General features: G+C 43.6%; 1 protein-coding gene across 2 annotated transcripts in view; it reads left to right on the forward strand.

The window, feature by feature from the left end:
- dnah10 (dynein axonemal heavy chain 10) overlaps positions 1 to 22,947 on the forward strand; it is a 248,394-nt gene that overhangs the window by 92,530 nt on the left and 132,917 nt on the right. For both annotated transcript variants that reach the window (XR_010967225.1, XM_068006240.1), the window contains exons 26-36: positions 1,102 to 1,258; positions 4,780 to 5,013; positions 6,061 to 6,183; positions 7,822 to 8,055; positions 8,493 to 8,716; positions 9,627 to 9,896; positions 11,534 to 11,717; positions 11,819 to 11,953; positions 15,591 to 15,743; positions 16,940 to 17,128; positions 20,519 to 20,665. Coding sequence is in view for 1 of the 2 variants with exons in the window: in XM_068006240.1 (XP_067862341.1) it covers positions 1,102 to 1,258; positions 4,780 to 5,013; positions 6,061 to 6,183; positions 7,822 to 8,055; positions 8,493 to 8,716; positions 9,627 to 9,896; positions 11,534 to 11,717; positions 11,819 to 11,953; positions 15,591 to 15,743; positions 16,940 to 17,128; positions 20,519 to 20,665 (2,050 nt within the window). In the remaining variant the exon portion in view is untranslated. The remainder of the gene's footprint in view (positions 1 to 1,101; positions 1,259 to 4,779; positions 5,014 to 6,060; positions 6,184 to 7,821; positions 8,056 to 8,492; positions 8,717 to 9,626; positions 9,897 to 11,533; positions 11,718 to 11,818; positions 11,954 to 15,590; positions 15,744 to 16,939; positions 17,129 to 20,518; positions 20,666 to 22,947) is intronic.

Raw genomic sequence — 22,947 nt, forward strand, 5'->3', positions numbered from 1 at the left:
GTAGCCCTGCATATTTTTTCCCTTCAAGGCCACAATTGAATCTGCCTCCACCACCCCCTCGGGCGGTGCAGTCCAGATCCTCACCACTCACTGTGTAAAAAAAAGTTTTTCCTCATGTCGCCTTTGGATCTTTCGCCAATCATCTTAAATCAATGTCCTCTGGTTCTTGACCCTTCCGCCAATGGGAACAGTTTCTCTCTATCTACTCTGTCTAGACCCTTCATGATTTTGAATACCTCTATCAAATCTCCTCGCAACCTTTTCTGCTCTAAGGAGAACAACCCCAGCTTCTCCAGTCTATCCACTGAAGTCCTTCATCCTTGGAACCATTCTAGTAAATCTCTTCTGCACCCTCTCTAAGGCCTTCACATCTTTCCTAAAGTGCGGTGCCTAGAATTGGACACAATACTCCAGTTGTGGCCGAACCAGTCATAACTTCCTTGCTTTTGTACTCTATGCCTCTGTTTATAAACCCAGGATCCCGTATGCTTTTTTAACCGCTTTCTCAACCTGCTCTGCCACCTTCAACGATTTGTGCACATATACCCCCAGGTCTCTCTGTTCCTGCACCCCTTTTAGAATTGTATCCTTTAGTTTATATTGCCTTTCCTCGTTCTTCCTACCAAAATGTATCACTTCGCACTTCTCTGCGTTGAATTTCATCTGCCATGTGTCCGTCTATTCCACCAGCCTGTCTATGTCCTCTTGAAGTCTATCACTATCCTCCTCATTGTTCACTACACTTCCAAGTTTTGTGTCGTCTGCAAATTTGGAAATTGTGCCCTGTACACCCAAGTCCAAGTTTTCAATATGTATCAAGAAAAGCAGTGGTCCTAGTTTTGACCCCTGGGGAACACCACTGTACACTCCCCTCCAGTCTGAAAATCTGCATCTTGAGTATTGCACAGTATCTTGCATATTCCACTGTATCTCAGGTATTCCACTGTATCTCAGGTATTCCACTGTATCTTGGGTATGCCACTGTATCTCGGGTATTGCACTGTACCTCGAGTATTGCACTGTAGTTCGAGTAGTCCACTGTAACTCGAGTACTGCACCAAGCAGTTGTGCAGACTCTCACGAATATAATTTATTTTATAGGCACTGGAGAGAACTAATGGCAAGAACAGGCACAGAGTTTGAGATGCGCACTGAAACGTTTACACTGGAGAATATGTTTGCTATGCAACTGCACAAATATAGTGACGTCATTGGTGACATTGTTACTGCTGCCATCAAAGAACTTGGGATTGAGAAGGTGAGCTGTACTTTGAAAGCTACTGGGATAATTCTGTCTTTCCGTGCACTCAGCGGGTAAGCTGCATCCAAAGGGAACGTGGGTTGCGATTGGGGTTAGGATTAGGATTAGGGTTGGGACAACACTGAAATGTCATCTTTCCTACCCAATGCTCCCTCTGACCACAGCTGCCTGCTGGGAGCATGGGATTACGGAATTAACCCTTAAAATTATTATAATATTAACAAGAGGCATAATTTTACAATTACTGACACCTTCATATAGCACATACTTTTTAAGTATTGCTGATTTTACTGAAATCCGTACCCCACAAAAACTACCAGTTAGGTGCCACAAAGTGGTTTGGAGTTTCCAAGTTCCATGTGGTTTATGCTGCAATAAATCACGGATTCCCAAGTCGTGTGTCTGTTTATACCACGCTTTGTACAAAAATGGTTTATTTTATACTGAGTGGTTTAAAGATACTGTATTAACAAACAGTGTTAATATATAGTAGCCACACTTGAAAGGAATTTGCTAAGTGCCTATTTATATTTTTCAGTACAGTGATAGAGTTTGCTGAAGTGTAGCTAAATTGGTAATAGAAACATAGAAAATTTACTGCACAGAAGGAGGCCATTCGACCCATCGTGTCTGTGCCAGTTGAAACAGAGCTACCCAGCCTAATCCCACTTTCCAGCACTTGGTCCGTAGCCCTGCAGATTACGACACTTCAGGTGCTCATCCAAGTACCTTTTAAATGCAATGAGGGTTTCTGCCTCTACCAGCCTTTCAGGCAGTAAGTTCCAGACCCCCACCACCCTCTGGGTGAAAATTTTTTTCCTCAGCTCCCCTGTAATCCTTCGACAAATTACTTTAAATCTATGCCCCCTGATTATTGACATCTCTGCTAAGGGAAATTGTTCCTCCCTATCCACTCTATCTAGGCCCCTCATAATTTTATATACCTCAATTAAATCTCCCCTCAGCCTCCTTTGTTCCAAAGAAAACAACCCCAGCCTATCCAATCTTTCCTCATAGCTAAAATTCTCCAGTCCTGGCAACATCCTCGTAAATCTCCTCTGTACCCTCTCTAGTGCAATCACATCTTTCCTGTAATATGGTGACCAGAACTGTACGCAGTATTCAAGCTGTGGCCTAACTAGTGTTTTATTCAGTTCTAACATAACCTCCCTGCTCTTACATTCTATGCCTTGGCTAATAAAGGAAAGTATTCCATATGCCTTCTTAACCACCTTATCTACCTGTCCTGCTACCTTCAGGAATCTGTGGACATGCACTCCAAGGTCCCTCTGTTCCTCTACACCTCTCAGTATCCTCCCATTTATTGTGTATTCCCTTGCCTTGTTTGACCTCCTCAAATGCATTACCTCACACTTCTCCGGATTGAATTCCATTTGACATTTTTCTGCCCACCTGACCAGTCCATTGATATCTTCCTGCAGTCTACAGCTTTCCTTCTCACTACCAACCACGCGGCCAATTTTTGTATGATCTACAAACTTCTCAATCATGCCCCTTACATTTAAGTCTAAATCATTGATATATACTACAAAAAGCAAGGGACCGAGAACTGAGCCTTGTGGAACCCCACTGGAAATAACCTTCCAGTCAGAAAAGTCCCGTCGACCATTACCCTTTGCTTCCTGCCACTGAGCCAATTTTGGACCCAATTTGCCACTTTCCATTGAATCCTTTTCCCTTGTGCTTTTTTGACCAGTCTGCCATGTGGGACCGTGTCAAAACCCTTGCTAAAATCCATGACATCAAACGCACTACCCTTATCGACCCTCCTTGTTACCTCCTCAAAATTTCAAATCAAGTTAGTCAGATATGACCTTTCCTTAACAAATCCACGTTGACTGTCCTTGATTAATCTGTGCCTTTCTAAATGATGGTTTATCCTGTCCCTCAGAATTGATTCCAATAATTTGCCCACCACCAAGGTTAGACTGACTGGCCTGTAATTACTCAGTCTATCCTTTTCTTGCTTTTTAAATAACGGTACAACCTGCGCAGTCCTCCAACCCTCCGGCACCACGCCTGTAGCCAGAGTGGATTGGAAAATAATGGCCAGAGCCTTCGCTATTTCCTCCCTTGCTTCTTTTAACAGCCAGGGATACATTTCATCCAGGCCTGGCGATATCTACTTTCAAAGATGCTAAACCCCTTAATACTTTCTCTATCACTATGTTTATCCCATCCAATATTTCACACTCCTCCTCCTTAACTAAAATCTCTGCATTGTCCCCCTCTTTTGTGGAGATGCCGGTGATGGACTGGGGTTGACAAATGTAAAGAATCTTACAACACCAGGTTATAGTCCAACAATTTTATTTGAAAATCACAAGCTTGTGATTTTCAAATAAAATTGTTGGACTATAACCTGGTGTTGTAAGATTCTTTACATCTCTTTTGTGAAGACAGACGCAAAGTATTCATTAAGAACCATACCCACATTTTCCGCCTTCACTCATGGGTTACCTGTTTGGTCTCTAATAGGCCCTATTCTTAGTACCCTCTTGCTCTTTATGTATTTATAAGACATTTTTGGATTTTCCTTAATTTTACTTGCCAGTATTATTTTCTTACCCTCTCTTTGCTTTCCTAATTTCCCTTTTAATTTCACCCCTGCACTTTCTATACTCCTCTAGGCTTTCTACATAAGCTTCCCTTTTTTTGCCTTTTCTTACCCTGTATGCTCTTTGTCATCCAGGGGGCTCTAGATTTGGCAGTCCCACCTTTTTTTTGTGGGAACATGTTTACTCTGAACCCCTTGAATCTTCTAGAACTAGGGGGCATAGTCTCAGGATAAGGGGTCGGCCATCCAAGACTGAGGTGAGGAGGAATTTCTTCACCCAGAGGGTTGTGAATCTTTGGAATTCTCTACCCCAGAGGGCTGTGGATGCTGAGTCGTTGAGTATATTCAAGGCTGAGATCGATAGAATTTTAGATTCTAGGGGAATCAAGGGATATGGAGATCGGGCGGGAAAGTGGAGTTGAGGTTGAAGATCAGCCATGATCTGATTGAATGGCGGAGCAGGCTCGAGGGGCCATGTGGCCTACTCCTGCTCCTATTTCTTACGTTCTTATGTCCCTCCCTGAATGCCTCCCATTGCTCTGACACTGATTTACCTTCAAGTAGCTGTTTCCAGTCCACTTTTGCTAAATCACCTCTCAGCTTAGTAAAATTGGCCTTTTGCCAATTTAGAACTTTTATTCCTGTTCTCTCTTTGTCCTTTTCCATAACTATGCTAAATCTAACTGAATTATGATCACTACCACCAAAATGCTCTCTCACTGATACTCCTTCCACCTGCCCAGCTTCATTCCCTAAAACTAAATCCAGAACTGCCCCTCTCTTGTTGGGCTTGCTACTTACTGGCTAAAAAAGTTCTCTTGAATGCAATTGAAGAATTTGAGTTTGGCTAATTCAGGAAAAAAAGCCATTTTGAAAGGTAAAATATGGTTAATAGCAAGACTCTATAATTTCCAGGTGTACCTGTCCTTTCTGTACACAGGGCGTCAAGGATGTTGTGGATACCTGGGAAAATATGAAATTCACTGTGCAAAAATACTACAAAGGAACTCAGGAGCGAGGTTACATTCTGGGATCCGTGGATGAAATACTTCAGATACTCGATGACAATGCCATGAATCTGCAGAGTATGGCTGGAAGCAGATTTGTGGGTCCTTTTCTGGGTGCAGTGCAGGAGTGGGAGAGAAACCTTTCCCTAATCGGTGAAGTGATTGCGGTAAGGAACCTAGAGATGAGTTTGGGTGTAAACAAGTGCAATGTTTTAGCTCCCATCTTACATCATGCAACTATCTCCAAAATCAGAAATATTTGGCGAATATATGCAACGAATTGCACCAGGCTTTTGAAAACATGCAAACACCAATTTGTCTTCAGTTACATTTATTGGTTGTTCATGGTTTTTATTAATTGTTAAGATTAATTTTAGAACTCTGCTCTTCCAGCATTGATATATGTCCACACCTGGAACAGTAATCTGCCTTTTCTCTTTACAGAATCTGCCAGACCTGCTGTATATTGCCAGCATTTTCTGTTTTTATTTCAAATGTTCAGCATTTGCATGTAGTTCCACCACTGCTGCACAACACTGAAAGGTCTTTATTTTGTTGTTGGTCTGTAAACAGACTGATCTTGGGTTAATTTACCCCGTTTCAGCTGAGAATTAATGGAAAATTGAAGGTTACAGGATGATCTGTACAACAGACCAACAATAAAACAAACATCACTTTTTCACTATTATAGAGGAATGTGCTGCCCAGGGATCCCCATTACTGACTATCCCAGAGAGCAAGGCCTGATTGCGCTAAATAACACTGCACAGTGTACAGCAACTACAGATGATACATTGCACTTACTGCTGTTTAAAGTTCCCCTTTAAAGAAACATTTGTTGCACGTTGCAAAAGGCAGGTATTGATAAAGATCAGTTTAAGATTTGTGAAGTTTGCTTAAAAGACAGGTTTAAGGATCTGGAATTCATGTCTGTCTGTTTCATATGGAACATTAATAAAAGGATATTAAAGGGGACAGAGAAAAAAATCAAGGAGAAGGGATTGGAATAGATGGCTGCAGTTGAGCTAGCACTGGCACTGGTCTCCTGTAGTAGTGGAGACCAGAATGGACTAAACTCGTGGACTTATGTCATGGTATATCACTAAATAATGAAAATATAACACTACAAAAGATGAGTGAAGAAGTGATGTTTTTGCAGGGACTGTAACTAGTGTGCATGTTTTAGCAGGCAATGACTGATTGGTCTTCTGTAGGTTTGGTTGGTGGTGCAAAGAAAATGGATGTACCTGGAGAGCATCTTTATTGGTGGTGATATCCGATCACAACTGCCAGAGGAAGCAAAGAAGTTCGATAACATTGACAGAGTATTCAAAAAGGTAGTTACTTAAAACCGTATTGGATACTAAGATGAAATTAAATAAATGATTTTGTATTTTTAAAAATTGTGATTTTGCTCCCTAATTTACTTTTGGTCCACCCAAAGAGCCTGCAGCTAAGCTGGTTGGTAATGACTAGCTCCCAGCCAACGCTGCTCCTGAGATAGCCATTAGGAGATGCACAAGAGGGGACTTTTTAGTTTGTTCTTTTTGGTGATTTTTTATTTGGGGCCAATCTAAGTTTGGAATGTTAGTGCTGAACAAAGGAATAGTTTCCCATTCCAGGATCCCAGGGTCTGTGCAAGCTCTTCCAACTCTGGTATAATATAAGCTAAATGCAGAGAAAAACTATGTTTATGCCAGAATGGCTAAGTTCTTTTTATTTTTGAATCATCTAGATGCGTAATACAGGGACCGCATATAAAGATTAAATCCCCATTTCCATTAATGTGCATACATCTCATGTTACCGATGTTAACAGATTTTAGTGTTTTGATTTAGGATTTATCCACCAATGATGCAACAGTCCTGAAAACACCCTTTCCCATACCTCCAGACCCACAACATTCAAACAGTTCAAACCAGCAACGCTGGAATATAAATGCAAGCTGAAAGGAATTGTCCAGGTTTCATGGGCTGGATTGCCAGGACACAGAGGCTGAAGAGTTGTAGTTTGCATCACCCTGTTTATGGGGGCCCAAAGTGACCTTCATGTCAACCACAGTACAGTGCCCTCTGCTATACCCGTGGGAATTTTCCATTTCCCACAGTGGCCAACCATGTAACTTCTTTGAGTGGGATTATCCACTATCGTGGCATTAAAGGCAGTTTCGTGCTGTGGGTCCATGGCCACAAAGAATTATGTTGAGACTGCTCAAACTCATTGGACATCAAATACTTGTAGCCAGACTTTCATCCCATCATTCCAGGCCATATTCAAACTCAGGAGGGAAAGGGCTACGCACTTACCCACAAAGGCATCCTCACCAGCAAATGCCCAGCCTTCCACCTGGTAAAATAACTCCGCTCAGAAAAATCACTGCACGAATAAAGATGTTATTTTGTTAGGCAAATCTATTTAAAAATAAAGTTAAGATAATTAATTAAGACTAGAACTAGGGGACACAGTTTAAAAATAAGGGGTCTCCCACTTAAGATGGAGATGAGGAGAAATTTTTTCTCTCAGAAGGTCGTGAGTCTGTGGAACTCCCTTCCCCAGAGAGCGATGGAGGCAGGGTCACTGAATATTTTTAAGGCTGAGTTCGATAGATTCCTGATTAACAGGGAGTCAAAGGTCATAGTAGGTAGACGGGAAAGTATGGTCGAGGTCACAATCAGATCAGCCATGATCTTATCAAATGGCAGAGCAGGCTCGAGGGGCCGAATGGCCTACTCCTGCTCTTAATTTGTATGTCCGTATGTTCGTTGCATCTAAGGCCTTAACGAGATCTGTATTTGCAATATGAGGTGTTGTATTGTGAGACCCAGGAATTTTGAGGCCATATGACATCATTGTTGCAATAAAATACAATTCTGTTTGCATGTTTTTAGAATTGTTTTAATACAAATTATTAATTTGTTACTCTGAAAGATATTTAGATTTTTTTCCCCCCAAATGTTTGCTTTTCACGTTGTTAGATAATGTCTGAAACTGTGAAGGAGCCAGGGATAAACAAATGTTGCCAGGCTTCTAATCGCCTCACAAACCTCAAGAACCTGAGCGACGGTCTAGAGAAATGTCAGAAGAGCCTCAATGACTATCTGGATTCCAAGCGAAATGCCTTCCCTAGGTTTTTCTTCATTTCTGACGATGAATTACTGAGTATTCTAGGGAGCAGTGATCCTGATGCTGTTCAGGAGCACATGATAAAGGTAATTTTGTTTTGTGATTCCTGCTGCTATCTTTTTCTCTCTGCAGGCTGCTTGCCAGCAGAATCTATCTCAGAGACAGGACAGCTTGTAACAGGGACCTGCCCATGATTGTTATAAATACTACCTGCTGGCTTGCCAGCAAGAAGTGGTGGGATGCCCAGCAGGGGCTTTAACTTTGTACTTGGGTTGATGTTGATTGCGTTCACCTGTTTAATTAGCTCCTCTTAGTCTTTGGGGGTATGCTTAAGGGTGGTAGGAGGTGCCAGGTGGAAGCTCATACCCTTTATTGCTATGCTCTAAATCTCTGCCTCCTCTTAAGTATATTGGTGGAAAAGAAAAAAGTTGTCACCTGTAAAATAACGAGAGTTTTTTGATCATTATTGTGATGACTTATTATGATACGGTTCTGTGAGCTGATTCGGTATTTAATGTTTCAGATGTATGATAACATTGCATCATTGAAGTTCCAAGAGGGTAATGACAATGAAACTTTGGCAGCAGCAATGGTGTCTGCTGAAGGAGAGGTGATGGAATTCAGGCAGCCTATACCTGCGGAGGGACGAGTTGAAGATTGGATGACTGCAGTTCTGGTTGAAATGAGAAAAACAAATCGGCTTATTACAAAAGAGGCAATCTTTCGATACTGTGAGAGCATGACCAGGTGAGCACAGCACAAGAACTGCTTTTTAATTTAATTTTAACTGTTTTGCTGTATACAAACACAACACTCTAGGTTAAATTGCACTCTGTAACAATAATTCTGGTTTGGAAGTGTCATTAATGGACGAGTGGAAATTCTGAGCTGTGTTTTTAGTGGAGATTCTTTGTCAATTAAATCCTCATTGTTGTGGCATCTTGAATTCCACACATGCAGTTTAACTTTGTTTTTTTAATTTATAGTTTGAGATTTTGTTTTCCTCTGCTCATCAAGGTGAGCAATGTTAAGGCTAGGCAAAACAACACCTCTAAATTATTGTTTCCAGTGTCTACATCAAGCAGTACCAGGAACAATTTAAGCCAAATGCAGAGTAGAGCTCCCTCTATTCTGTTCAATATTCCTAAGCACCAAACTCACGCTCCAGAGATCTTTTTGAGGTAATTACCAGATTTCATTGGGTTGATCCAAAAAATCAGAAAGCCTATTCAGAATACAAATGATCTCCACATAGTAATACAAAATAACGAACATGCCATGCTTTCCCACATCGGTGTGTTGCCTTTCTTGACTTAAGATAATTTCTGAATATCGTCTGCTGCATTCCAACCTTCTCAAAGCCCTTGCTGCCTGAATACCTCGCAGCGTTCTGTTTAAACCCCCCACCCACCCACTGCCTGTGGCTGTGGGGATGAAAGGAATGCAAAATGGATGATAGCAAATCGGCAGTGAACTTTATACTCCGCCCGATTTTTTTTCTATTTCCACCTCTTGATTCCCCCTTTCCCCAGTATTTCCCCATTTAGACTTCAATTGAATGTTGATTTTATTATTTTCGGAGTGAATTATTGCTGCCTAAGCAGTGAGGTTGACCAATCCCTCCAGTGAGTGATATACTTTCCCTTCGATCCTCTAGAAATGACTGGATGTTGATTTATGAGGGCATGGTCGTCCTTGCTGCTACCCAGATCTGGTGGACATGGGAGGTTGAAGATGTTTTTCAAAGGGTTAAAAAAGGAGATAAGCAAGCCATGAAGAATTATGCTAAGAAGATGCACCAACAGATTGATGACCTAGTTACCCGCATCACAAAACCGCTGAGCAGAAATGATCGGAAAAAGTATAACACGGTGCTTATTATTGATGTACATGCCAGGGATATTGTGGATACATTTGTCAGAGACAGGTGAGGTAGTCACTGGTGTTTGAGCCTAGTGTAAATACCGATACTTACACTTGTGATTTATTGTGGTGAAACTGAAGGCTGCGGAGCTGAATTTCCTGTGCTCCCACTCTGCTGGCAGGGCAGATTCTTCCCATTCATTTTTTGTACAGTTGATCCTTGAACACTTCTTGGAGCCAGGGGCATTTAAATGTTTCAGATGGGCGTTGGCGCCAGTTATGGCACCGATGGAACGCCTTCTTCAGGTGAGGGGGAGGGAATTCACTGTGGCTCCTTGTGAAACCGTGAATGTGTCTGCAGTGTTTAACGTTGCTGGTTTCTCATCATCGCAGTTCCCGTTGCCCCTTTTGACTGTGAGTATAGCATGCCCAAATTTGGGTAGGTGGAAACAACATTTCTGGGGGCAGTAAGCCTGTGGAACGGCTTGTTGTTTAATTTACTGTCCCCACTAACCTCATGGGTAATTTGGCTCCCCCATATATTACTAGGCTTTGTACTTAACCATACTTAAGAAAAGACATATTTGCTCTCGAGGCAGTACAAAGAAGGTTCACTCGGTTAATCCCGGGGATGAGGGGGCGGACATATGAGGAGAGGTTGAGTAGATTGGGACTCTACTCATTGGAGTTCAGAAGAATGAGAGGCGATCTTATTGAAACATATAAGATTGTGAAGGGGCTTGATCGGGTGGATGTGGTAAGGATGTTCCCAAGGATGGGTGAAACTAGAACTAGGGGGCATAATCTTAGAATAAGGGGCTGCTCTTTCCAAACTGAGATGAGGAGAAACTTCTTCACTCAGAGGGTAGTAGGTCTGTGGAATTTGCTGCCCCAGGAAGCTGTGGAAGCTACATCATTAAATAAATTTAAAACAGAAATAGACAGTTTCCTAGAAGTAAAGGGAATTAGGGGTTACGGGGAGCGGGCAGGAAATTGGACATGAATTTAGATTTGAGGTTAGGATCAGATCAGCCATGATCTTATTGAATGGCGGAGCAGGCTCGAGGGGCCGATTGGCCTACTCCTGCTCCTATTTCTTATGTTCTTATGTTAACTACTCCTATAATTTACTTGCTGATGAACTTTTGGAAGTTGTTCCAGGATTAGGACATTTTTTTGAATAACTGCATTTGTTTATTTTTAAACTTAACAAAATTGAGCTGTTCCATTGGTTAGGTTGGTAAATGCACCAACTTGACCCGTATGGACCGAGAAATTGCATGTGCAAGCTGTGGCGGGTGCTGAGGGTGCTGGCCTTAGCTGCACAATGGTGGTGGGTTGCAATTGGCCTCAGTGCTTCTGGGCTAGGGGCGGAAAGAAATCAGGCAGGGCTCCGGCTCCTGACCACTGCTGGCAAATGCATATAGACAGACACTGAGGGGGGATAGGATCTGGAGCACCCACCCCCACCGCCATCCCATAGTCAATAGCTCACTGTACAGACTCAGACATGAAGGCCACTTGACAGCCCATGGAACTGTACCTCAACACGAGTCAGCATCTTCAGGAGATGAGAAGGAAATTGGAAACATTTTTAAAAAGTAAAATTGTGAATGAAGTTGTTGATTTTGTTTTTTTCACTTGACTGCTGATTATGGTAATTTTACATTAACAGTTATGTGCACTTTTACTATTAATTAGTATAATGGATGCCCGAGAGTTTGAGTGGGAGAGCCAGCTTCGCTTCTACTGGGAGCGGGTGCCAGATGAACTGAGAGTGCATCAGTGTACCGGCACTTTTGACTACGGGTATGAATACATGGGCTTGAATGGTCGTCTGGTGATCACTCCTCTCACAGATCGTATATATTTGACGCTGACGCAGGTACCAAATCTAACAATGTTTTGGCCATAAAAATATCAAAGACAAAATATTGTTTAGTACCAATTGTTGACCACAGCACGATTTGTCTTGTTTTTACCCAGGCGTTGTCAATGTATCTAGGTGGGGCACCAGCAGGACCAGCAGGTACTGGCAAAACGGAGACAACTAAAGACTTGGCCAAGGCCCTTGGATTGCTTTGTGTTGTAACAAATTGTGGGGAAGGCATGGATTTCAAAGTAAGGATTTATAATCATCCTTTAGTGTATTTCATATTCCAATCTGATAAAGAACCACAGTGATTAATTTGCTGTACCTAATGGGTTTTAACTGGGAGCTTGGGAAGAACTCCAAAGTAATTGTTCATTTTGTATCTTACCAAATTGCTCTCAAGAATTTTGCTGTCATTTTATTTTTCCTTATCAGTAACTTATTTGATTTACTCCCCTTTTCCATGGTTGAGTCTTCATGCTCCTTGTACAAAGGAAGATGGTAGTGGTTGTTGGAGGCCAATCATCTCAGCCCCAGGACATCGCTGCAGGAGTTCCTCATGGCACTGTCCTAGGCCCAATCATCTTCGGCTGCATCATCAATGACCTTCCCTTCATCATTAGGTCAGAAAAGGGGATGTGCGCTGATGATTGCACAGTGTTCAGTTCCATTCGCAACCCCCCCAGATAATGAAGCAGTCCGTGCCCACATGCAGCAAGACCTGGACAACATCCAGGCTTGGGCTGATAAGTGGCAAGTTACATTCGTGCCAGACAAGTGCCAGGCAATGACCATCTCCAACAAGAGAGAGCCTAATCACCTCCCCTTGACATTCAATGGTATTACCATCGCCGAATCCCCCACCATCAACATTCTGAGGGTCACCATTGACCAGAAACTTAACTGGACCAGCCACATAAATAATGTGGCTACAAGAGCAGGTCAGAGGCTGGGTATTCTGTGGCGAGTGATTTACCTCCTGACTCCCCAAAGCCTTTGCATCATCTACAAGGCACAAGTCAGGAGTGTGATGGAATACTCTCCATTTGCCTGAATGAGTGCAGCTCCAACAACACTCAAGAAGGTCGACACCATCCAGGATAAAGCAGCCCGCTTGATTGGCACCCCATCCACCACCTTAATCATTCACTCCCCACACCACCGGTGCACTGTGGCTGCAGTGTGTACCATCTACAGGATGCACTGCAGCAACTTGCCAAGGCTTCTTCGACAGCACCTCCCAAACCCATGACCTCTACCACCTAGAAGGACAAGGGCAGCAGCAGGTACATGGGAACAACACCACCTGCACGTTCCCCTCCAAGTCACACACCATCTTGACTTGGAAATATATCGCCGTTCCTTCATCGTCGCTGGGTCAAAATCCTGGAACTCCCTTCCTAACAGCACTGTGGGAGAACCTTCACCACACGAACTGCAGCGGTTCAAGAAGGCGGCTCACCACCATCTTCTCAAGGGCAATTAGGGATGGACAATAAATGCTGGACTTGCCAGCAATGCCCACATCCCATGAACGAATAAAAAAAAAAAAATCTCCCTTAGCTGAGTCGGCAGGCTAGAAACCTGCTGCCATCTTGTTACTTGCAAGGTTCTCAGTACAACCCAAGGTGACCAATCTTCTGACTTTCCCTCCCTATGGGGAAATAGCTCAACGTTTCTTTACGCCACAGTTGAAATGGAGCTCTTGTCCTATGGGTGATAATGGCAGTGAGCTCACATCTTATGTTCTGTGTTGGAGCTCTAACATGTGCACTGTTGTGTCACCATTGATTAGGTCCAATATAGTAACTGAAGAGGCGAGGGAACAGTCAGAGGCAAGGGCACTCCACTGGAAAAAGGTCAGTTTTGAGATAAAAAGGGAACTAGTTCAGATAAATTGGAAAGGAGAATTGCCAAAGAAGACTGGGCAAATAATGGGAAACGTTCAAACAGGAGAAACTTAGGATACAAACTGGACACAGCCCACAAAAAATAAAAGTGGTGCAACAAAAGCTGGAGTTCCTTGGATGAGTAGAGAAATTCAAATTAAACGAGAGGTACATAACAAATCTAGGACTGACACTGTCATCTAATATCTGAAACTCACCATTGAGGAAGATTTTATGTGATATGTAAATAAATCATAAACCTGTTTATCATTTTGTTGCACTTGGTACTCAGAGAAAATCTCTCTATTTGGAATTGCAGGCTTGTGCCTGTGTTCTACTCTGTGTATTTGTATTAATAAATAGATATCTAACTAAACTAATGCCTGTACTATTGCTATACCTTGTTCCAACAAGTATAAATGGGCAATATCAAGGAAGGAAACCTTCGGTCCTTACCTCGTCTGTTCTATCTGTGACTCCAGTCCCACACCAACTGCTCTCTGAAGTGACCTAGCAAAGCACTTAGTTGTATCAAAAGAAGGCCCACACCACCTTCTCAGGGCCACGAGGCATAGGCAATAAATGCCAGCCTTGCCAGCGACGCCCAATCTGAGAATGAATAATGGGCAAATTATTGGAATCAATTCTGAGGGACAGGATAAACCGTCACTTAGAAAGGCATGGATTAATCAAGGACAGTGAGCATGGATTTGTTAAGGGAAGGTCGTGTCTGACTAACTTGATTGAATTTTTTGAGGAGGTAACAAGAAGGCCCGATGAGGGTAGTGCATTTGATGTAGTCCATGTGGATTTTAGCAAGGGTTTAACAAGGTCCCACATGACAGACTGGTCAAAAAAGTACAAGCCCATGGGATCCAAGGGAAAGTGGCAAATTGGATCCAAAATTGGCTCAGTGGCAAGAAGCAAAGGGTAGTGGCCGATGGGTGTTTTTGTGACTGGAAGGCTGTTTCCAGTGGGGTTCCGCAGGGCTCAGTACTAGGCCTCTTGCTTTTTGTGGTATATGTTAATGATTTGGCCTTAAATGTAGGAGGCATGATTAAGAAGTTTCCAGTGATACAAAAATTGGCCCTGTGGTTGATAGTGAGGAGGAAAGCTGTAGCCTGCAGGAAGATATCAGTGGACTGGTCAGGTGGGCAGCAAAGTGTCAAATGGAATTCAATCCAGAGAAGTGTGAGATAATGCATTTGGGGAGGTCAAACAAGGGAAGGGAATACACAATAAATGGGAGGATACTGAGAGGGGTAGATGAAATGAGGGACCTTGGAGTGCATGTCCACAGATCCCTGAAGGTAGCAGGACGTGTAGATAAGGTGGTTAAGAAGGCAAAAGGGATACTTTCCTTTATTAGCCAAGGCATAGAAATAAGAGCAGGGAGGTTATGCTGGAACTGTATAAAACATTGGTTAGGCCACAGCTTGAGTACTGCATACAGTTCTGGTCACCACATTACAGGAAGGATGTGATTGCACTAGAGAGGGTGCAGAGGAGATTTACGAGGATGTTGCCAGGACTGGAGAGTTTTAGCTACGAGGAAAGATTGGATAGGCTGGGGTTGTTTTCTTTGGAACAGAGGAGCCTGAGGGGTGATTTAATTGAGGTGTACAAAATTATGGGGGTGGACAGGAAGGACCACAAGGGATCAATAACCAGGGGGCATAGATTTAAAGTGATTGGTAGAAGGATTAGAGGGGAGCTGAGGAAAATGTTTCTCATCCAGAGGGTGGTGGGGGTCTGGAATTCACTGCCTGAGAGGGTGGTAGAGGCAGAAACCCTCATCACATTTAAAAAGTACCTGGATGTGCACCTGGAGTGCCGAAACCTACAGGGCTACGGACCAAGTGCTGGAAAGTGGGATTAGGCTGAGTGGCTCATTTTCAGCCGGCGTGGACACGATGGGCAGAATGGCCTCCTTCTGTGCCATAAATTTTCTACAATTCTGCGATTCTAATTTTTGTAAATGTATCTTTTCTTGTAGGCAATGGGGAAAATCCTCTCAGGATTGGCTCAGTGTGGTGCCTGGGGCTGCTTTGACGAGTTTAACCGTATTGATGCTGCAGTCCTTTCAGTTGTGTCTTCTCAAATCCAGACTATCCGTAATGCACTCATGTATCACCTGACAAAATTCCAGGTAGTAACTATTCTTTTTGCAAAAGTTTATTTTTTTGTCTTGTTCTGGAGTTGTCCCACAGTGCTGTGCAACATCCCACCCAAATAAAGCAATTCTCGTACCACAATCTCCCCCACTGTACGACAATCTCCCCCACTGTACGACAATCTCCCCCACTGTACGACAATCTCCCGCACTGTACGACAATCTCCCCCACTGTACGACAATCTCCCCCACTGTACGACAATCTCCCCCACTGTACGACAATCTCCCCCACTGTACGACAATCTCCCCCACTGTACGACAATCTCCCCCACTGTACGACAATCTCCCCCACTGTACGACAATCTCCCCCACTGTACGACAATCTCCCCCACTGTACGACAATCTACCCCTCAACAATCTCCCCCACTGTATGACAATCTCCCCCACTGTACGACAATCTCCCCCACTGTACGACAATCTACCCCTCTGTTCGACAATCTACCCCTCTGTACGATAATCTACCCCATTGTTCGACAGTCTACCCCTCTGTTCGACAGTCTACCCCATTGTACGACAATCTACCCCACAACAATCTACCCCTCCGTTCGACCGTCTACCCCACCGTTCGACCGTCTACCCCACCGTTCGACCGTCTACCCCACCGTTCGACCGTCTACCCCACCGTTCGACCGTCTACCCCACCGTTCGACCGTCTACCCCACCGTACTACAGTCTACCCCACCGTACTACAGTCTACCCCACCGTACGACAAACTACCCCACCGTACGACAAACTACCCCACCGTACGACAAACTACCCCACCGTACGACAAACTACCCCACTGTACGACAAACTACCCCACTGTACGACAAACTACCCTACTGTACGACAAACTACCCCATTGTACGACAAACTACCCCACTGTACAGCAATCTATCCCACTGCTACCACATGGAGTGGTTGAGGTGAATAGCATAGATGCATTTAAGGGGAAGCTAGATAAGTACACGAGAGAAAAAGGAATAGAAGGATATGTTGATAGGGTGAGATGAATTAGGGAGGGAGGAGGCTCGTGGGGAGCAAAAACACCGGCATAGACCAGTTGGGCCGAACGGCCTTTGTCTGTGCTGTCCATTGTATATAATTCTATGTAATGTAGGCACTCGCACTTCTTATTATGGTGCTGACATCTTGTCCATTTTTCTTGTATCACTATGGTGTTGTTCATGTAGTTTGAAGGGCAGGAAATTACTTTGGATAGTCGAATTGGTATTTTTATCACCATGAATCCTGGTTACGCTGGGCGCACGGAGTTGCCGGAATCAGTGAAAGCTCTCTTCAGGCCTGTGGTCGTGATTGTCCCTGACCTTCAGCAAATCTGCGAAATTATGCTTTTCTCAGAGGGATTTCTATTGGCAAAGGTAGGAGGACCGCAGACTTCAAAAACACGCCACTGAATGTTAAATGGAAGTTAATTTTGTCCAGAAATACGTTGCTTAATGACTTTTTTTTTAAAAGATTGTGTGGAGGAAAGTTACTTTGTGAAAAAAAAAACCTAGGTAAAAATTACATTTAAACCATTCCTGATATTCTGGAATTTGAATTTATCATATTTATTTTTCCTAGCTGATCTCCTGTGGCATTGCTCGCATCAAATCGGAGGATATATTGTTTTATAACGACAGGAACATTACACTGTGTAACACACCTTGTATGATTTTTTTGGCTACTCCCAAGGCTTGCATCTAGAGATCATTCTGCAACACCTTTGTGCTGGCACCCACCTACAATGCCCCAAATCTTTCTGCATATTCTCTGACAATGTCAAAAACACCTCACTGACAACAAATCTGACAACTGTGCTATTGGTTAAGACCACCTGTGTCTCCTCTTAGTGCCTACTCATGTGTGCTCTTTCAATCTTAGCTTCCTACTTCTCCTACAGTTCCAGGGGGTTCTGAGATGTCTTAGCAGGAGCCTTGGAGGAGTGAGGTGGTACCTTCTTGTCTTTGGTTATGGATCATTTCCCCTTTAAGAGGAAACTAGAGAGTAAAAGCACTCTGAGTGCCATCATATTGAACTCAAACCAGGTTTTAGAAGACATTCCTCACTGGGCTGAATTGGCACCCCTGCCAAAGCTACTCCTTCCACAGGCCCGGATCGTGCCCTTCACAGGCCTCCTTCCATAGGCCTGGATCATTCCCTTCGTGGGCCTCCTTCCATAGGCCTGGATCATTCCCTTCGTGGGCCTCCTTCCATAGGCCTGGATCATTCCCTTCGTGGGCCTCCTTCCATAGGCCTGGATCGTGCCCTTCGCGGGCCTCCTTCCATAGGCCTGGATCATTCCCATCGTGGGCCTCCTTCCATAGGCCTGGATCGTGCCCTTCGCGGGCCTCCTTCCATAGGCCTGGATCATTCCCTTCGTGGGCCTCCTTCCCTCAGGGCCAAAGAATTGGCTCCCCCTTTGCCGGATTATAGACAGTAACACCTCGATTGAAGAATTTTGAAATGTGGGGACTCACTACCCTGAAGAAGCAGCAGTCTCAGACATTTCAGCGAGTCACATTGTTACAGACACAAAATGGCTGCCCTGGCCTTTAAGCTGCTGCTGTAGCATTGGAATTTCCTTTCCCGTGGGGCATTCAGCCTACAGTGGGTGCTAACTGCACCCGGAGTCCACAGGTCAACATGTAATGAGGGTGCACTGGGAAACACTGGGCTGATGCTCAGCACTGTTACACTGAGGAAAATCGAGTCCATAGTATTTAAATTTCTGCTGAGAGATGGAGGGAGTCTAATTGTGGAAGACAAAAGTATGGAGAAGATAACACATGAATATTTTGCATCAGTTTTTTTACAAGTGATGGTGGAATTGGGAATGTTGGAATGTGTCAGCCGTGTCCCAGTTTTAGCACTCTCGCCCCTGAGTCAGAAGGTTGTAGGTTGAAGCCCCACTGAGGGAGTGCTGCATTGTCGGAGGCGAAGTACTGAGGTAACACTGCACTGTTAAAGGGGCTGTCCTGAGGGAACTCTGCACTGTCGGAGGCGCAGTACTGAGGGAGTGCGGCACTGTCTGAGACGCAGTACTGAGGGAGTGCGGCACTGTCTGAGACGCAGTACTGAGGGAGTGCGGCACTGTCTGAGACGCAGTACTGAGGGAGTGCGGCACTGTCGGAGGGGCTGTACTGAGGTAACGCGGCACTGTCGGAGGGGCTGTACTGAGGTAACGCTGCACTGTCGGAGGGGCTGTACTGAGGGAGCTCTGCACTGTCGGAGGTGCAGTACTGAGGGAGTGTGGCACTGTCGGAGTTGTCATCTTTCAGATGAGCCGTTAACCCATCTGCCCTCTCAGGTGGACGTAAAAAATCCCATGGCACTATTTCGAAGAAGAGCAGGGGAGGTCTCCCAGGTGTCCTGGGCCAATATTTAGCCCTCAACCAACATCATTAAAACAGATTATCTGGTCATTATCACATTGCTGTTTGTGGGATCTTGCTGTGCACAAATTGGTTGCTGCGTTTCCTACATTACAACAGTGACTACACTTCAAAAGTACTTAATTGGCTGTAAAGCGCTTTGGGAGTCCTGAGGTGGTGAAAAATGCTATATAAATGCAAGTTCTTTCTTTTTCTTTTACTAGAGGAGGTTGTGGGACATTGTTAGAGAAAACTAGAAAAAGAATTGTTCATAAAAACTTAGCAGAGCTCCACTGAATAGGTTATCGGGCCCTGATGGCTGAAACCGAGTCAGTGGTACTGGCCACAGTTTATCAATCCTCAAATATGCAAATTGGGTCGCGGGGCTGGAGAGTAGCCGATGTAACACGTCTGTTCAAGAAGGGAGAAAAGAATAAACCAGGTAACTAGAGACCAGTCTCATGTTAGTTGCAGGCAAAGTCTGAGAATCCATAATTCAAGATAAAATTAGTTATTTAGAAATGCATTAATCATAGTTAGTCAGCACTGACCTGTTAGTATTACACAATAGAGAATGCATTACATACTATAACACTCCTCTTGTTTTATGAAGGTTCACTAGATTAATTCCTGGATGAGAGGGTTGTCCAATGAGGAGAGATTGAGTTGAATGGGCCTATACTGTCTGGAGTTTCGAAGAATGAGAGGTGATCTCATTGAAACATATAAGATTCTGAGGGGGCTGGACAGGGTAGACGCTGAGAGGTTTTTTCCCCTGGCTGGAGAGTCTAGAACTAGAGGTCATAGTCACAGGATAAGGGGTCGGCCATTTAAGACTGAGATGAGGAGGAATTTCTTCACTCAGAGGGTTGTGAATCTTTGGAATTCTCTACCCCAGAGGGCTGTGGATGCTGAGTCGTTGAGTATATTCAGGGCTGAGATCGATAGATTTTTGGACTGGTGAGGAATCAAGGGATACGGGGATCGGGCAGGAAATGGAGTTGAGGTTGAAGATCAGCCATGATCTGATTGAATGGCGGAGCAGGCTCGAGGGGTCATACAGCCCACTCCTGCTCCTATTCCTTATGTTCTTAGATCAGTGTGACTGTTCTCTGACTCATCGCAAGCAAGGTCATGGGTTGTCTGCAAGTTGATTAGAAACAACTTTATTTATTGGTTGACTACATTTTAATCGCTGTTATTTATCAGAAGTCTGGCTGTATAAATAGAATGCTTGATTAAATTTTGACATTTTGTATAAATGACCTGCTGCTTTTTTAAAAACAATTGCTGAAAGGAAAGCATTTAACTTCATACATTATTAGTTTTAACTGGGAATAATTTTCTTTAATTCTTTTATTTTAAATAATTCAAATTTTTTCCCTTGAAATATAGATCCTTGCAAAGAAGATGACAGTGCTTTACAAATTGGCAAAGGAGCAGCTTTCTAAACAACATCACTACGACTTTGGGCTTCGAGCTCTCAAGTCTGTACTTGTCATGGCTGGTGAATTGAAGAGAGGGTCTTCTGCTATCAGTGAGGTAAAGAAGGTTAAGGCGTATGGCATCGATGGCAAATTGGTTAGTTGGATTGGAAACTAGCTTTGCAACAGAAAGCAGGTGATGATCAATGAAAATAGCTCCATCTGGGGGAAAGTGACGAGTAGAATTCCATCAGGGTTTGTTCTGAGTCTCAATAAATCATAGAATGGCTACAGCACAGAAGGAGGCCATTCGGCCCATCGAGCCCAGCTGGCTCTTTGTAAAAGCAATCCAGTTAGCTCCATTCCCCGCTCTTTCCCTGTAGCCCTGCAGATTTTTTCCCTTCAAGTATTTATCCAATTCCTTTTTGAAAGCCACGATTGAATCTGCTTCACCCCCTTTTCAGGCAGCGCATTCCAGACCATAACCACTCGCTGCATAAAACGTTTTTCCTCATGTTGCCTTTGGTTCTTTTGCCAATCACCTAAACCTGTTTCCTCTGGTTTTCGACCCTTCTGCCAACGGGAACAATTTCTCTTTATTTATTTTATCCAAACCTGTTATGGTTTTGAACACTTGGCTTGCAGGAGATTACTTCTTATAATATATAAAATTTGCTGATGACAAGTGTAAGGCAGAGAAATAAAATTGAAGCACATCTGAATTAATTAATTAAGCAGGTGGGCTAAGGGGTGGTAAATGGCTTTTATTGTAGAGATCTATAGATGATGGAGCATCCAATAACAATGGTGGAGAAGGAAAAGAATCTGGCTGTTAGCACTGATCATTGATTGAAAGATTCCAGTCAACGTAAAGTTGCTAACAACAAAGCCAATCTACTATAAGGTATATCTTGAAGAAATTTGACTATAAATTGAAATATATTATTCTGGCCTGGTATACATCACTGGTGAGGCCATATCTTTTGGATACATACGAACATACAAACAATGACTAACAGGGAAAGACCTACTGGTCCATCCAGCCTGTCCCACACCGTTGTGATGCCCTGTGCATTATAATACAGACATTCTCCTCCCCACGCAGAGCCATGTAATCTCCTGGGAGAGACAAAAAAACTAATTAAATCCAAGACCAATTTGGGAGGAAAACGTGAAAAATTCCTTCCCGACCATCTTAGGCAACTGAAACTCGTCCAAGTGATCACATTAGCCCTGCTTTATGTTATAGGAGGTGATCTCTGCCCCCGTCAGAAATAGATCCAGTTCTCACTTAAAGGAATTCAGTGAATCAGTGTTCACTGCACGAGCCGGCAACCTGTTCCACAGGTCCACTATTCTCTAAAATCGCCTAACATCCAACCTGGTTCAACCGTTACATATCTTGTAAGTGTGACTCCTGGTCCTCCCTAGCTTATCACAGTTCTGGTAGCATCCTTGTGAATCTTTTTTACACCTTCTCCAATGCCTCTATATCATTTTTCTAATATGGAGACCAGAACTGTGCACAATACTCCAAGTGTGGTCTAACCAAGGTTAACATAACTTCTCTGCTTTTCAATTTTATTCTGCTAGAAATGAACCCTAGTGCTTGGTTTGCCTTTTTCATGGCCTTATTAACCTGCGTCACTACTTTTAGTGATTTGTGTATCTGTTCCCCCAGATCCCTCTGCTCCTCTACCCCATTTAGACTCTTATTATCCAAGTAGTATGTTGCCTCCTTATTCTTCCTACCAAAATGCACCACCTCACACTTATCTATATTGAAATTCGTTTGACAGTTACACGCCCATTCTGCAAGTTTATTAAAGTCTTGTATTTTGTCACATTAGTTGAGCCTATCTGGGCAACTAAGGTGTTTTAAACTGGGAATTAATCTTGTGAAATAAAAGCAGAAAATGCTGGAAACACTCAGCAAGTCAGGCAGCATCTGTGGAGAGAGAGAGAGAGACAGAGTTGATGTTTGAAGTCGATGACCTTTCACCTGAACAATTATACTTGCGGCCCTTTTCAAAGCCTCAATATCCCCCACTATATGAGGAGATCAAAACTGGACACACTATTCTAAGAGGCCTAACCAAGGTCTTGTACAAGGACAAAACGGTATGTTTTGTTTTACAGTGAATTGTCCTGTGAATACACCCTAGAGCCCTGTTTGCTTTGGCTATTGCTTCACGGCATTGGTCATGGACCTTTAGACTAAAACACCCAGGTCCCTTCCTTTCAGCACTGGTTTTAATTCTTTTCCCTATAGGGTGTATGTATGTTTAGCATTTGACCTGCCCACATGAAGACATTACACTTTTCTAAGTTAAACATCATTTGCCAAACACGAGCTCATTTCCCCTGAGAAGGTGCGCCACCTTCTAGTGATTGTTTTTA

This window comes from Heptranchias perlo, chromosome 25 (genome assembly GCF_035084215.1).
Source record: "Heptranchias perlo isolate sHepPer1 chromosome 25, sHepPer1.hap1, whole genome shotgun sequence".
Taxonomy (NCBI): Eukaryota; Metazoa; Chordata; class Chondrichthyes; order Hexanchiformes; family Hexanchidae; genus Heptranchias; species Heptranchias perlo.